Raw genomic sequence first — 15,372 nt, 5'->3', positions numbered from 1 at the left:
AATGCTTGTTCGGCTGCCAAACACCCTCTGTCCAGCTTCCTAGCCTGGGCTGCCCTGGCTCAGAACTCGCACGGGCGTCCCTGAGGACCAGCCATGCCTCTCACTTGCTTAAAAAAAAAAAAAAAAAGAGTAGCAATTTTCCCTGGACCTGCCTCATTTAATGAGGATCCCTGGAGATCGGGCCTCCTCCTCACTGATGTTCCGCAGATTCCTCTCGGCTTCCTCGGAGGGCCTGGAACGAGAAAGGGAAGCAAGAAGTGCCAGGCCAGAGTAGAGCCCAACTTGCAAGCCGCCCTCAGGCAAAGCCCGGGCAGTCCTGGGCTGCCCCGACGCAGGGATGGAAACCAGATCACATGAAGTGTTAGGACCGCTTTATGAGGCCTCGGTCAGGCCACACCTGGAATGCTGCATCCAGTTTTGGTCACCCCAATATTAAAAAAATGTTGAGGCTCTAGAAAGAGCACAGAGAAGAGCAATAAAGATGATTAGGGCTAAAACATATAAAGAACGGTTGCTGGAATTGGGCAGGTCTAACTTAATGAAAAGGATTCGGGGCAACATGATAGCAGTCTTCCAGTATTTGAGGGGCTGCCCCAAAGAAGAAGGGGTCCACCTCTTCTCCAAAGCACCTGAGGGCAGGACAAGCAGCAACAGATGGAAACTCATCAAGGAGAGAAGCAATCTGGAACTAAGGAGGAATTTCCTGACAGTGAGGACAATTAACTGGTGGAACAACTTGCCTCCAGAAGTTGTGAGTGCTCCAACACTGGAACTTTTTAAAGAAGAGATTGGACATCCAATCTGCCTGAGCAGGTGCTTGGACTAGGAGGCCTCCAAGGTCCTTTCCTACTCTGTTACCCTGTAAATGTTGCCCCCAAACTAGGGGGGCCTCTGCAGAAGTGGCAGGCATGTTTTTACGTCCAGGTTGCTACCAAAGGACAGAGACTTACGCCAAGAAATCCTTCACTTCTTCGACTGTAATATCTCCAGTGGTATTTAAGGGGGTGTCGATGCTGCTGTCGGGGGAGTCGATCGGCGTTGAGGCAAACAGTGCTGGGGGGTCTTCGGGAGACCCTGAAGGCAGAAAAGCAGAAGTCTGCAATATTGCCATAAACATCTAGAATTCAAATCTAACCTTCTCCGTCTTTAAAACACTTAATTCTTTGTGACTGGATCCATTATAAAACTTCCCTCCAAACTTTCTGAATTTAATGGATGCAAACTAAAGAATTTTTCTGAGACAGAGGGAGGGAGAACCAGTTATTTTATCAGAGGGCCCTGGAATTTCCTTCAAGACTTCCTGACCTTAACTTTAAAACATGCAATACTGTACAGAGTGATTTTTCTCAGGTAGACACACAAATACGCAAGGTCAGCCAGTCAGGTAATGAAACATCTGCACGCAAACGGTCCAACTTTAAGGGGGCACCAAGAACTCCCCAGTTCAACCCTCCGCTACAGAGAGTGTCTTTTATTGAGACAAATAAATAGGCCAAGATTTCATTTTAACGGAAGCTGTGATAAAGCCAAGAGTTTACAGAGACTTCAGATTGCCCAACTAAGGCTGAACCAGCTCTGAAACCACCGCTTAATCATGCACACAAGTCACACACAGGATGACTTGTCAGTCTGCCCAAATAGCTGAAAAGCTGTTTTCCTTACGATCGTTGCTTGCAGGGGAATGATTAGCCTCTGATCCTTGTAAAACGTGTGTCCCGTTGGCCTGGCTTAGTTTTGGCGTTGCTGTGAAGTTATTTCTGTAATAAAAAGGAAACGGCACCTAAATTGCCATCTGCTCTCTATGCCTCTCTCTATGCCTCCCGCATCCATCTCCATTCCAGGGTGAAAATAAAAGCAATAAATAAATAGGATGACCTCTTGATACATCAAGTATGTTAAGCACACAGCAGCTATGAATTGCATTCCCTGGAATGTGACGCACCTACAAAGCGGGCAGGGCCACAAACCCCACATCACAACTGCCATTCCACTTTTTGGACCACTTCTTGTGAAGTTCCCCACTTTAAGCTGTGAAGCGGGACACAGCAGGCTTTAAGCCTCTTCCCACTTTAGGGTCCTAATCTGGACAGCTCCCACCCTACATCCTGCAGAATTGCCCTCCAGGTGCGGACTGCAGCCGTCACAAAGTGGGGCAGAACCCATCCTGTTTTTTTAATCTTCCACAAAATGCATCCAGTTACAGCTTGTGAATCACCCTCTTAGTTTGACTTTGAAGCACAATTCACTGGCGCGGTTTCTTTGGGTATTAAATGCAAAGCTATTTTGGGAGTACCACCCGCTCGTGAGCAGCACCCGTCTGTCACACAAATATTGGGAAAGGTGGCTGGGGTTTCAAGGAAGCCTTCGTATAATGAAAGGAGAAACGTCCCCCCGAGAGGCTCAGCTGGACTTGCAAAGCAACGGCAGTGCCAAGGGGGTTCTCTCACCCTGGGGAAATGATGTCATAGGTGCGGCTGATCTCCAGCACACACAGCGGTTCGGTGATATTTCTAGTGCTCAAGGAGAAGCGTTCGAATTCTGACGGAGAGATCAAATAGAAGCCTGGAAAGGGAACATAAAAAGAGATCCACTTGCAGATCTCTCTGCCCCCCCCCCCAAATATTCACAGCAGTGCAAAAGCAGAGTCTGTTCCCCATGGAAAGAACAACCCCACCCTTGCGCCCTTTGCATCTGGCAGCCCCTGATCCTTAAAGATAAACTTCTTCCAGCCAAGGAGGCTCAGTTTAGCTGCCGATTTAACCTCTCTCCCTTCAGCAGCCTGCCTGATCCTTATTCAACGGCCAGTGGCTCAAGAGGACTGCCCTGTTCATCCTGGAGCCTTGCAGGTCTTTTAACTCCATTCGTTAAAGTTTCTTTAATTCTTACTTTTACCTTGTAAGATTTAGCCTCGTTTGTCACTTGATTTTTTTTACCTGTGCTTTTAGTCCTGTTTCTATGTGGCTTTATGATGCTGTTTGTCAACCATTCAGCATCCCATAGGTGAGGAAATTTGATAAATAAGTAAGCTTAAACCCACCACCACCTCTTGAGGCAGAGTCTTCCTGCTCTGAATTATCTGCAGTGGGAATCGTCTTCTGTACATCTCCTTCTTGCTCTGCCCACCATTTCAGACATTGTCAGCTTGTTGAAGCCGGACAGTGCTGCCAGGCTGCCTTGGAGGGCTTCTGAGGCTCGTCCCATGCCCTCTCTCCCTCCCCCCCAGGCACCTGCCACCCCTCGCTCACCTTGGCCGTACTTGGTGAAGACGCAGGAGGCGATGCCGCTGATGTCCTCCTTGCGGATGCAGTCGTAGTGGACCTGCGGCCTCAGACTGGGCACCGTGAAGACATGCAGGTCACCCAGGTTGGTGAGGCAGGCCAGCCCGTTCTCCGCGTAGTCATCGCAGGTGGCACTGGCAAAGCTCATCAAACCCACTTTCCGGACACGACAACCCTCGTGGGCGGTCAGCTTGAACTTGGTTTTGGCGCTGACTTTGGGGAGGGTGAAGACCTGCAGCCGGGGAGGGGAGGAAGAGGACGGTTTTAGAAGGCCTCCTTTCCTCGGACGTTGAGCCACAGTGACCAGTAGGTGCCTTTGATCTGGACAATCAGTGCAGCTGAGAAGGAAACGATTCTAGGATACTGATAGTCTTGGGGGGGGGGAGTGGAAGTCCACAAGTCTGAAAGGGGCCACGGTTGGAGAGCCCCAGTCTAGAGGGCCTCCTCCCCTCGCTCGGAATTACCTTGAACTGCTCTTCAGAGGCAATGAGAACCGAGTGGCTGCCCTGCAGGTCAGGGGCTTTGGCCAGGTCCCGAGAGACCTCATAGGGTTCCGGCAGAGGGTTCCCTCGGCCATCCAGGACGGCTATCGAGACCACTGGCGCCCGGTGCATAAGCTGGATCTCCTTGCCCAAGACCGCCTCCACCGAGCGCTCCGAAAATTTCTCCTGGGAAGGGATTTCCAGGGCGTAGGCAAAGACGGAGCCCGAATTGGTGCCGGCCCACATGGTGGGTCCATGATGTGCAGCTGTGGAGAGACAGGAGGAAAAACTGAAGGGCTGCCTGTTTTCCCTCCCTCCCAGCTTCCCCCAGCCCCTCTACAAGCAATGCACCACAGTTCCCATCACTCACAACCGGCAAGATCCCTATGACTCTTCTTGGGAGTCTACATTAGGCCACGTCTCCTTCCATGTACACTAACTACAACGTGGAGGATAGCTTTCCCTTTGGGGTCACTATCTTCCACCGGAGTCCCTCCCTTACCATCTCGGAGGAAGGTATCTGCAAAGTAGAGGCAACGCACAACCCCAGACAGTGAATCGTCTGCTGAGCGAGGTTCAATCCGTCGCTGGACGGGTGCCATCTCCACCTCATGGGGACCAGGTTGCTCAGCCAGGTGGGCATTTGCTTCCTGTACCTGGTGGGGTGGGAGAAGCAGGTGAGGCAAGACGCAGATCCAGGGTTGCTTATCAGCAGAGCCTCAAAGGTGCTCAGCCAACCCCTGGGATAGGAGACCATGTTCTCCACCCATGAAAAGGTCTTCTCCATTTCCTTCTTGCTTCAAATGATGGCTTGTCCTTCATTTGAACATGCTAGATTTTTCATCCCTCTTTCCTCCATGGAATTTGGGGTGGGAGAAGAAGGAGGGGAATACTTAACTTCATCTTCTCCAAAAATTCATGAGGAAGATTAAATGGAGACACTCCAAATAGTAGAGGGGAGAAGATGGTCCACAATAGATATTCAAATAAATCTCTTCAAGCCAAAGTCTGTTGACCAATGTTTCTCAACCTCATCAGCTTTTGGGATGTGTAGACTTCAACTCCCAGAATTCCCAGCCAGCATCTCCACCCCTCTCGCTCTGCTTACCTTGCTTGAGGGGCTACTGGCCATGACTCTCTTTTTGCCCGACACGCGGCTCTTACGGATCCTACGGAAGGACTGGCGCAGGGACTTTTTCAGGGACTTAACTCGTGAGAGGGGGCCTTCCATTGCGAGAGAATCATTGGGATGCAGAGTGCACCTATCAAAAAGGAACAATCAATCACCAACAATCACAACCAGCAGACCCTCGGGGGTCTCTAAGCTATGAACACTAATCCACAGAGTGTCAGCTCAATTTCTGGAGTCATAAAGATGTTCCCAGGGCAGAGGTCTCCCTACCTGGCCAGCACAGGGTTCCGGCGGTAATAGTCATACAGGCCAAAGCCGTGGCTGGTTCCAAAGGCCACCAAGTTCCACTCTGAATGCAGGGTGACAGCTGTGACAGCTGCGGGGGGCAGGCACTGCAGGAGGACGCTGGGCTGGAAGCCGGGGGCAAAGGAGAAGGCACCATTCTTGGGAGGCAGCCGGTCATGCCCCTTCCATGTGAAGCCTTCACGGTCCTGGAGTAGGTCCACCACAGCAATGTTGACCATGTGTTCGGACTTCTCATCATTAAACTCCATCACCAGCACCTGCCAAAGACAGAAGAACCCCATATAAGTCTTGGACACTTCTCTGGTTCACCAGCATGATGGTGAAACATCTGCAAGAAAACAAGCAAACTCAGAGAGCACAAGGAATCCACAGCTCCTCTTCTTCCTCCTCCTCCTCCTCTCTGCAAACCCCCCTCCCTTCTAGAACTGATGATGGTACCTAGTTAGGGTAATGAAAAGTCTGCAAAAAAACAAGCAAACTCAAAAAGCACCAAGGACTCCTCATTTCAACCCTGAGCTACAAATAATCTCCTTCATTGGTACTTCTCTGATTTATCCCAGAGTAGACTGAGAGCTGTAAACGTGAACAGAATTATATTCACACTTTGGCACAACTCTCTTTCCAGAACTAAAAGGGTTGGACTAGAATACCTCTGAGGTCCCTTCCAGCCCTATGATTCTATGACTGTAATCCTTAAGATTCCTTATGATCGCCGATACTTCAAGCAACTCGACTGTTCTTCCTTCTTGTCCCTAATTCCTGCGGCCTCACAGATCTCATTCACCCTTATACGACTCCATCACACCTTCTTCTCTTCTTCTAATAGTACCTTCACCAAATACCTACAAGGCTCCATCAAGTCACTTCTCCATCTTCTCCCAAACTTCAACCACCTCCCAGTTCAATGATTTCCATCTTTGATTATTTCAAAGTCTTCCCCACCCATCTGACTGGAGAAGGCCTCTGATGGCACACAAGACGGCGAAGAAGAAGCTACAGGTTTCTGGAGAGAAAAGCTGGATTTTGGAGGAACCCCCAACACATGCACCACAATTGTTACCTGCCCTGCCGTGCCAGCAACCACCATCTTAGCTGTGTATTTGCATAAAGTGATCTTCTGGACACCCAGCCGGGGATCATCACTATAAGGGTCAAAGCAGCCAACCTGGATGGACAGAGTGAGTTGTCCCCAAAAAGGTAGAAGAAAAAACAAAGTCAGATTCTGCACATAGAAACCAGACATTCTGATTCCACCATCAACAACTGAGTTGCTCTGGGCCATGGGTGGGCCTCCAGATGCTGCCGAACTACATCTCCCAGGAGCCCACTGGTGATAGGCTTCAGCAAGACGTGGAGAACTCAACCCAATCCCTGCCCAGAGCTGGAACACCAACCAGCCCCAATGATTTTGTAGCCAGGGGGCTTCCCTCCTCCACATGGGCAAGTGGGAAGCAACTGAACCCAGGTTTGCTGGCACCTTCCGAAAGGGGGGCCATTCCTCCTCGTAGGATTGATTCAAGCTGTCGTTGTGTTCACAGTCCATCTGAAAGATGTTGGCTGTGCCCAGCTTGTATAGTGGCTTGAGGGATACTCCGGAAGCATCCCAGAAACGCACTGTGCCATCTTCATGCCTGAGGAGAGGAAAGGCGGGAATGGAATGGAGCTGGGGCTATTCTGGCAACTGTACCACAACCACAACACGTTTGTGCTCTTTTATTACTTGCAGGAGGAATTTAATCCTTGCTCGGGGCCAACAGTGGTCAATATCTCCACTTCTCCACTCGGACGTAGCGTTCCTCTCTGTAAGCTATTTCCTTCTTGGGACTCTATCACACTTGTGTCCCACTTGGCCTCTCCTGCCTTGGCCAGCTCAGAAACTCCATCTGACACCTCCCAGACGTGGTCGGACAACGCAGGTAGTTCTCAACTTATGAGCCCAAAATTTATGTTGCTAAGTGAGCAATTTGTTAAGTGAGTTTTCCCCTCTGTAGGAGTCCATCAGGGCTTTAGGATATCCTTGCCTCCTAGGCCTTTCCTAGCACAACAACTGCCCCCCAATCTTTGGCTTCACCCTATAACAATGGTCGATCCAACCCTCAAGGTCTTTGCTAGCATCCTGGTCAACTCCCCAAGACCTCTCCTGCAAGGGTTCTTCTGCAGCTAGCAACCATGGTGATGACCACTTACCCGGTCAAGAGCAGCCCCCTCTGGGTGGGTTCCTGAGCAAGGGGGCGCCCTCCATCGATGGGCCAAGGCTGTTTAGGGCACAAACACACATTTGCTTTGGTTGACATCTATGTTGTCCACGCATCACAAAACTTTAAGACTGCTATGTGGAAAGTCCTCCACGCTGAAGATGGAATGGGAGGGCCAGCGGCTTCTGACCCCTCCCCATCAAACAGACCCCCCACTCCAAGCTCTGGGTTTGGCAGAGAGGCTCCTTTCCACCCGACTGCAGCCCTTTTGACTCCAGAGATGAACGAGCCCATTTCCCCACTCACCACCGAGGACAGGCGAGGGCTCTGCTGTTCTCCAGCACTGATGATCCTCTCCCACAGCTTGAGAGGGACGTTGGAGATGTGGTAGGAACAGGTGATAGCCGAGGAATGGAGAGGGGCCAGGTAGGGCGCGGGGATCGTGGGCCAGCCCGACGTCTGCAGATCGATCACCACCAGCTCCTCTTCCACTAGAACCACCAAAGCTGCCGGGTTGTCGAATTCTGGAACCGGTGTGATAAAACATACCACCTCTGAATGATACTTTAATGCAGAAAGACCAGGTTGGATCAGAGGAAGGGGGGGAAACTGACAAAACCAACAGCCATGAGAGGAAAAAAAAGTGGGTGGAAGGATGAGAAGGTCTTGCTTCTGAAACCGGCAAAACGCTCTTGATGAAGAGTGACGGGAACTTGTTCAAAAGGCAGAGTTTAAATCAGGGGTGTCCAATCTTGGCAACTGTCGACTTCAACTCCCAGAATTCCCCAGGCAGCCATGCCACGTACCGTCCTCAGCCTCCGTGCTGCCCACCGTGAAGAAGTCAATCACCCGCGATGTGAAGTCCAGCGTGACCAAGGCCTGGCCCTGCAGGATGGTCACGCAGTGCCTGTCCCCGTAACTGGCACGGGGCATCCCCCCGCTGAAAATGATGAAGTGGCCCCTTTGGAGAAGGCAAGAAAGCGGAGGCAAGTTATTCAGGGGTGCAACGGCTCCTCGTTTGATATCTGCCCCCCGCCCGAGGACGGCTGCAGAAGTCAGCAGGATACAGGCATTCCTCAATTTGGGACCAGAGCTCAGACAAATGCAGAAATGCAACGCACCCTGAGTCGCAGGTCTGCCACAGGATCTTGTTGATGGCTTTGCAGGGGAACGGACCTAGAAGAGAAGGAGGGAGAGCTTGGCAGAGCTCAGCATCTGGGGAAAGAGGGAGACTTCCTGCTTGATTAAAAGGTGGCTGGGCTCATGAGAAACCCTTATTTCAGTGTTTCTCAACCTTTGCGACTTCAAGATGTGTGGCCTTCAACTTCCAGAATTCCCCAGCTAGCAAGGGGGCATTGGAAGGTGGACAAAACTAATAGCCAGGAGAGAAAGAGATGGATGCCTTATTTGAAAGAGTTTGGGCTTAAATCAGTGGGGAGTGGAATGGGATAACATTTCAGTGACTCTATCACCACGTGGAACAGCAGCAACGCTGACCCACTTGAAAAAATCAACAAAAGCCTCAAATTCATCAACTGAGCAGGGGAGAGATGGGGAGAGCTTTGAAGAGCAGTGGAAACCTTTGTCCAGGTGGTCTTAATTTGCTTTCCTAATGGTTAAATATTGGCTGACTAGCCCTCAGTTTCTCTTGCAGGAAATCCTCCCTCTGCTTGGTGACCCGTATGTTGGTTTATCTTCTGGGCTTTGGGATCCAACCCTCATCAAAGGCACCACATCTCCCTGAGCTTCTCCATATTAGCCTCACCATAAGGGATGGTGGAAGTTGTTGGCTGCAGGGTCTTGGGTGAACCGTTTGCCATCGACCACAAGGCGTAGCTCCCATCGCTGTGAGAACTGACCAGGGTCCGGCCACTCCGCTCCCAGCTGACGCTTTCCAGTTGCTGCAAAAAAGCCGCAGACCCAAGCTAAGCCGTCAGGCCTTGGGCACAGAGGAGAAAAAGAGGCTGAAAGGAGACCTGCCAGTCAAAATGGCTACAAGACATTTTGAGAGCATCGACTGGGCCCCTCAAGCCACTTCAGACTTTTAAGCCTTGTTCCCTGAGGGGATCAGCTTTTAATCCTAGGTAATGAGGGTGGGTAATCTCTGAAGATCTCCAATACAGTTCCCTGTTCCCGTTAACCGCCCGCTAATCTCCTATAGTGGCTAGTTTCAGCTCCTCAAGGTCTCAGGTGGCAGGAGATGTTCCTTAGCTACATCCCATCTGACCTTGGAAACTTCCTGCAAAAAAAAAAGAGGAGGGCGGGGATGCTGCGTGAGGAAGACTCCATCCAGCCCAGCCAAGTAACATACCTGGTTGCCCAAGAAAAGATGATGAACTTCTCTTGAGCTTCTGTCCCACAGGACCATCAGGCCTCTGCTATATCCAATCAGGATTCTCGCCGAGTCTTGAGGATGTTCCTGAAGAGATTCTACTGGCCCAAGGGCCTTCCCGCATCGGTAGTCCTCAGGCACGCTAGGACGATAAGAGAAAGAGGGAGGCTTCACCCGTGATCTCCCTTTCCAGTGAATTAAGATAGTTATGAAACTCGAGTGACACCAGGTGCCCTTCTTCAGCCATGGCTTCTTTGTGTGGATCAGCAATAAGGACAGAAGAACGCTCTACGAAAAGGACCTCATAGTATTAAGACCAATCTCACTTATGATGTCCAAAACAATGAGGAAACACAGAGGCATGTTTTTTACGACTGACCCACCATTTCTAAAGGACATCAGTTAGATGATCTGACATGACACCACCAGCAGCTTTCTTGGAGATCTCTGGCATGCCCTGAGCTCTTATTCTAGCATTTGGTGCTTCCATCAGAAAGCATCTCATGTTTTCAACCATTGACCACCTCCTGATCATGTTCTCCCCACCCACGTAGACCCAGGCCCACTGACATCAAGCCTGGCTTTCTTAGAGCAGCTCACCTCTGCAGGACTTCATCTTGGTACAGGGTGCTGCCCTCCAGCAGCGTTAGACCAGGAAGTCCCAGGAAGTAGATGCCACCCCCTTCAGTGCCAAGGTAGGCGATGCTGCAGTTGGAGTTGGACCCCAGGAGGATCACTGTCACCCGGGTGATGCTGGGAGGAGAACTGTCAGAAGAAAGAGAACCCTCCTGTAACCAGCACCGTTGCAGCTGGGTCATCTGGCCAGCGGTTTTCAGAATCTTTGGGGAAAGTTGTTTCAAAGCAGCTGTGCATCAGTTCCTGCGCTGCAGTTGAGGGTACATAATTTATGGACCTTTATGTCATTGGCACTTCCCTATAGCACTGAAGACACTGTATGGAAAGATCAGTCAGGGGTCTGAGATACTTCTGGGAACTTGGTCCTTCAAAACAGAACCCAGAACACATTCTGAAAACCGTCATCCCAGATCTTGGCACATACACACCCAAGTGGATATTTGCACCCCACAGAAAACCAGTGAAACTGCTAGATCCTTGTTGCAAGGATGGGGAACCAGCACCCCAAAGGTGATTTGCAAGGAAAAGATGCCTCCCTCAACACATCACCTCACCAAGATGTGTCATTGTGCCAGCAATGCCCGTGCACAAATGGTGGAACATCAAGGTGGCGTCTTCTCTCCTTCCTGCAGCCCAACCCTCAACTGTGCTTCCCGCAACCCCCTTGCAAAATCTGGAGCAGAAAGAAGCTTTGCCCATAGATTCCCCAGCAGCCCTCCTGCCCATTCGGGGCTATGCCTCGTCAGCCAGCTGGACTTCCCTCCCTCTCCCACAGAGCCAAGAAGGGACAAGAAAATGGCCAGGAGATTGAACACCCTTGCCCCCCTCTCACTTCTGCCCAGGCTGCCTGGCACCCCTCAACCAGGAAGGAAGGAAGGAAGGAAGGAAGGAAGGAAGGAAGGAAGGAAGGAAGGAAGGAAGGAAGGAAGGAAGGAAGGAAAGGGGGGCAAAAGCCGTGAGTACTTAGCGTTGTCGAACCCTGGCTGTCCGGGGAGGACAAAGCTCCGGGTCTCTTCCAGGTGGGAGTAGCCGTCTTTCTGGTAAATGTCCCAGAGGTGGAGAGTGTTGTCATCCAGAAGGGAAAGCAGGAGACCCTGCAGGAAATCCGGGGGGGGGGGCAGGTGGTCTTTTACAGGCATTCTCAAGTGCACTTCCAAACCTCACCTGGTTCCTCACCATCTCAGCCATGTTTTAAGACTGACCTTGGTGCACCTGTGATATAATCTATTTAATTAATGAATTTATTTGTTTGTTTCCTGGGTGTTTCTGCTGCCTTTTGTTTTGTTTTTAATTGCTTTATAATTTTACAATTGTAAGCCACCCACAGTCACTTAGCTGGGTGGCTATGGGAATTGAATTATTCATAAATTAAATAATTCATACAGCTGCTAACATGATGACACCCATCTTTTGAACTCTGAGTCGGAGGATCAATCTAAGCAGCCAGCCAAATAAGGCCCTCGGGGGTCATCACAACCTAACGCACCAAACAAAACCCAAGTCTTTTTTTTTTTACCTGTCCAGGCAGAAAGTGCATCTGAGTGACGGTTGCTGTCTCTTTGTGCAGCCCCGTGAACTCCACCCCAGGAGTACCGTAGCTTAAGGAGGCCCAGAGTCAAGGAAGAATCTCATCTAGCAGCCATGGACACCTGGAGGCCTTGATGAGAGCCCCTGGGTGCAATGCACAAGACGTAGGCGCGGTTTCTAGGGCACTGCAAGGTATGTAAGATAGCCTGCTCTTGAGAGTGGAGACTTTCTCGAGAACAGAATCGGCTTTTCTTCCAGGGGTTAGTAGATTCTCTTTGGAGACCCCAAAGGTTCATCAGCTCTTCTGACAAGCAAGTTCCTGCAGGGTGCTGCCCACATTCTTCTCTCTCTGCCACCCCCTTACCCACCTACTGATCAATACTACGCCCCTTCCACTTCCGTCTCCCCCCTCCCAGAAAGCTTCCCTGGTTGACTTTTCAGTCACGGTCTAGCACCTGAAATGGACAAGCATTTGTTTAAAATGGTACAGGGTTTCCTGCTTGAGCAGGGGGTTGGACTAGAAGACTTCCAGGGTCCCTTTCAACTCTGTTATTCTGTTATGTGTCATTGTCTCCGTTTGTCCAGACATTGCCCAGAAAAGATCACCAAGTAATGGGCACCTGACAAGCCACTGGCAAGAGACTCTCAATCCTGTCTTGGCCCCCAAGTTCCTTCTTTCTTCCAAAAGCTTGCCCAGGTCAGCCAAAGACCCAGTGGCTGCATTCACACAATCTCCTGCACGTGGCTAGCTGCAGCCTTGCTCTAATATTCATACAAACCTAATACTTTTGATTCATTGTCAGCTCATATCCAAACCCTATCCAAACCCCAAAAAACCAGGGGTTAATTCAGGGGAGCATCCAGTGGCAATTTATCCATTTTTGCTTCAACTGGACTAACCCTGTAGTTTTCTTACAACTTCATTTGCAAGTAATGAAAACTGCCTATATTTGACAAGAGGAAAGTGGCAGAAACAGGTTATGGCTGGCTAGAGAATTCTGGGAGAATTCCCAGGAACATGGCTGGCTGGGGCATTCTGGGAGTTGAAGTCCACAAGTCTTAAAGTTGCCAAGGTGGGGTACCCCTGGCTTTGCCCAGTAATGTCTCAACTGGGTCGCACATGCCCACAAGGCACATGTGTTTCAATTGCAATTCGACAGGTCGGAAAGCCTTCCAAGCATAATTTTTTTTTTAATTTTATTTTTTTAAAAGACAGACTCAGCATCTTTTCTGGCCTGGCTGGGGATTCTCCAAAACGTGCGTGTTTACACGAAGGGAGGAAATGACACCATCGCTTCATCTTTGAAGGGAATTGACAAAGCTGCCAAAGAGGAGGAGGAGAGAGGAGGAGGAGGAGGAGGAAAGTAAAACACGGCATTTGATGTTTGCCCAGTGCCTTTCTGCCTTGCAAAATCAAAATCATTTTTGCTTAAAACAAAAAAATGGCAAAAACTATTCCAAGAAACTGATGGACTCAGCTGGCTTTATTTATCTAAGAACTGGAGCCCGTCACTGAAGAAGGGAGATTTTTCTTAAGGTCGACTTCTCAGCTTACTGCTGGCTTAAAAGGAATCCGATTTCAGCACACATCGCCCCCCCCTTTCCATCTCCCCCCCCAGCACAAACTCCCGCGCTGGGCTTTGTTTACCACGCTGGGCTGGGCTTTGTTTACCACGCTGATGAGTGACCTACTTTTCAAAGAATGGGGGCGATGTTCGGCTTTGGCTGTGGTGGTGCACACAGTCCAAGCCACAAGCCAGCTATAGGGGAAACTGGGGAGGGGGGGGTTATCAACTTTGGGAGGGGAGGGCTGTTTCTCCAAGGGGAAAGGTCAACGGTTGACTCAAGTCCTCCTGGGAAGCAAAGCTGCATGACAATTGCAAAGGGTGGCGCGACTGTTCTCCCTGCAGGTGCATTTGGAGATGGGGGGACATCAGAAATGTTTCTTCTGCAGAGGTGACGGCCCCTTCCTCCAAAAAAGGGTAGACCCTACACCAGAACTGAATGAGACACATGCAGTGAATCACAAGCAGCTGTTGCCACCTGAGAAGACAAGGGGTGAACCTCAGAACAGGAGATCATACAGAGGGGCAGCAGGATCCCTCTTGGGTTGGAGGCTCCAGAAGGCATTCAGAAGGGGCTCTCAGAGGGGGCATTTGCACCCTCAAACACAGCCCTGGGAGCACAGGAAGTTGAAGGGGACTCCCCACGCTCTTCACTCAGCTTATCTGCCACCAAGACCTCGGACATCAAGACTTTCAACCATGGCAGCAATCTCCAAGCACTGAACGACGACATCAGCACCACCCTCGCATCACCCCACCAGCTCTCCTCCCTGGACAAGCCCTCCCCGATGTCACCATCAAGTTCCCCTTCTTTAAGCTCAATGACATCAGAGAAATCCCCAGAGAAAGCGTCTCATTAGAGGTTCCCCCCACCAGGTCTTCTGCAGAACCGAGAAGTGCTTCCTTCCTTCCTTTCGAAAGTCTGCCTGACACGTTGCAACAGAACCCCACTTCCTCACACGGGACCTGCTGGAGGAAGATCTGAGAAAAAAGCCCTTCCCTTGTCCATCTTCTGCTCAGGAGCTCACCCAAGGTCCCACCACCACCACCGCGAGGGAGAGGCAAGAGCAATTTTGCAGTCGAGTTCTTCTCCCTTCTTAGAGGAGAGCCCTTCTCCATTGCTGGGAAGATGACGTACGGGTTCAGCACCTCCCACAGAGTTAATCTACAATTACACTTACATTTGGGGCTCACCAGCCTCCACCAGGGAGCCCCCAATGCCAAGGAGAAAAAAACCGAGGAGAAAAAAACGGCCGCAGAGGCTCTTTGAGCTGCTGGAAGCCCAGCTTGCTGCAGGTTCACAAAACCTGCCAAGGAGATCTGTGAGACTGGCCCACCAGGGTGTCTAAGGCACCCTGGGCTGGCATAACAGGCAGGCAAAGAGCCTCCCAAAGAATTTCGACAGCCACCTCCACCCACAGGGCAAGCCACTAGACGAGCAAAGCCCACTTCTTACTAGCACTCTGATGGCGTTACCTAGTTTGGGTAATGAAACGTCTGCAAGAAAACCAGCAAGCTCAGACAGCACCCACGACCCCCATTTCAAGCTACAAATATTCTCCTTTAGTGAGGCTTCTGCCAGTTAAGGGCTGGCACGTTTGGTGGGAGAAGGAGGAAAGAGGGCTGAAGGGGAGATCCCTGACCCAAACATACCAGCTGCATCCCATAATAAAACTTCAAGGTGATGCCCAGTTTGACTCCCGGAGACCCACAGAGATCTGGCCTTTTGTGCAAGTCATTGGAAGCTCCCTGGTGTGGAGGATGCAGAGATTTTGGCATTTTGGCGTCATCTCCCCCCACAGCAGGGGGCTGGAGGGCTTGGGGCCAGCGGCCTCCTTAAACCGTGGCCAGGATAGACCAGAGTGAGGTCCGCCAGAGGTCTGGTGCGCCAAGCCAGCCTCACAGCTTCCTCTGGGAGG

The 15,372-nt window shown here is 50.8% G+C and overlaps 1 protein-coding gene across 4 annotated transcripts in view; it reads right to left on the bottom strand.

The window, feature by feature from the left end:
* LLGL1 (LLGL scribble cell polarity complex component 1) overlaps positions 1-15,372 on the bottom strand; it is a 31,802-nt gene that overhangs the window by 3,321 nt on the left and 13,109 nt on the right. For 3 of the 4 annotated variants that reach the window (XR_005559734.1, XM_039368066.1, XM_039368068.1), the window contains exons 3-22: positions 11,878-11,959; positions 11,325-11,455; positions 10,326-10,490; positions 9,705-9,867; positions 9,159-9,294; positions 8,515-8,569; positions 8,200-8,354; positions 7,700-7,917; positions 7,386-7,453; positions 6,676-6,829; positions 6,259-6,363; positions 5,163-5,455; positions 4,869-5,022; positions 4,263-4,416; positions 3,743-4,026; positions 3,246-3,510; positions 2,448-2,562; positions 1,663-1,757; positions 951-1,074; positions 153-232 (exon numbers count right to left, since the gene is read on the bottom strand). Coding sequence is in view for 3 of the 4 variants with exons in the window: in XM_039368066.1 (XP_039224000.1) it covers positions 154-232; positions 951-1,074; positions 1,663-1,757; positions 2,448-2,562; positions 3,246-3,510; positions 3,743-4,026; positions 4,263-4,416; positions 4,869-5,022; positions 5,163-5,455; positions 6,259-6,363; positions 6,676-6,829; positions 7,386-7,453; positions 7,700-7,917; positions 8,200-8,354; positions 8,515-8,569; positions 9,159-9,294; positions 9,705-9,867; positions 10,326-10,490; positions 11,325-11,455; positions 11,878-11,959 (2,995 nt within the window). In the remaining variant the exon portion in view is untranslated. The remainder of the gene's footprint in view (positions 1-152; positions 233-950; positions 1,075-1,662; positions 1,758-2,447; positions 2,563-3,245; positions 3,511-3,742; positions 4,027-4,262; positions 4,417-4,868; positions 5,023-5,162; positions 5,456-6,258; positions 6,364-6,675; positions 6,830-7,385; positions 7,454-7,699; positions 7,918-8,199; positions 8,355-8,514; positions 8,570-9,158; positions 9,295-9,704; positions 9,868-10,325; positions 10,491-11,324; positions 11,456-11,877; positions 11,960-15,372) is intronic. The other variant, XM_039368067.1, reaches the window with a different exon arrangement.

Source organism: Crotalus tigris, unplaced genomic scaffold (genome assembly GCF_016545835.1).
Source record: "Crotalus tigris isolate CLP2741 ecotype Arizona unplaced genomic scaffold, ASM1654583v1 scf7180000020608.1315917, whole genome shotgun sequence".
Classification (NCBI taxonomy): domain Eukaryota; kingdom Metazoa; phylum Chordata; class Lepidosauria; order Squamata; family Viperidae; genus Crotalus; species Crotalus tigris.
Note: the sequence above shows the minus strand (reverse complement) of the source record. Positions and strands in the feature narration are given on the sequence as shown.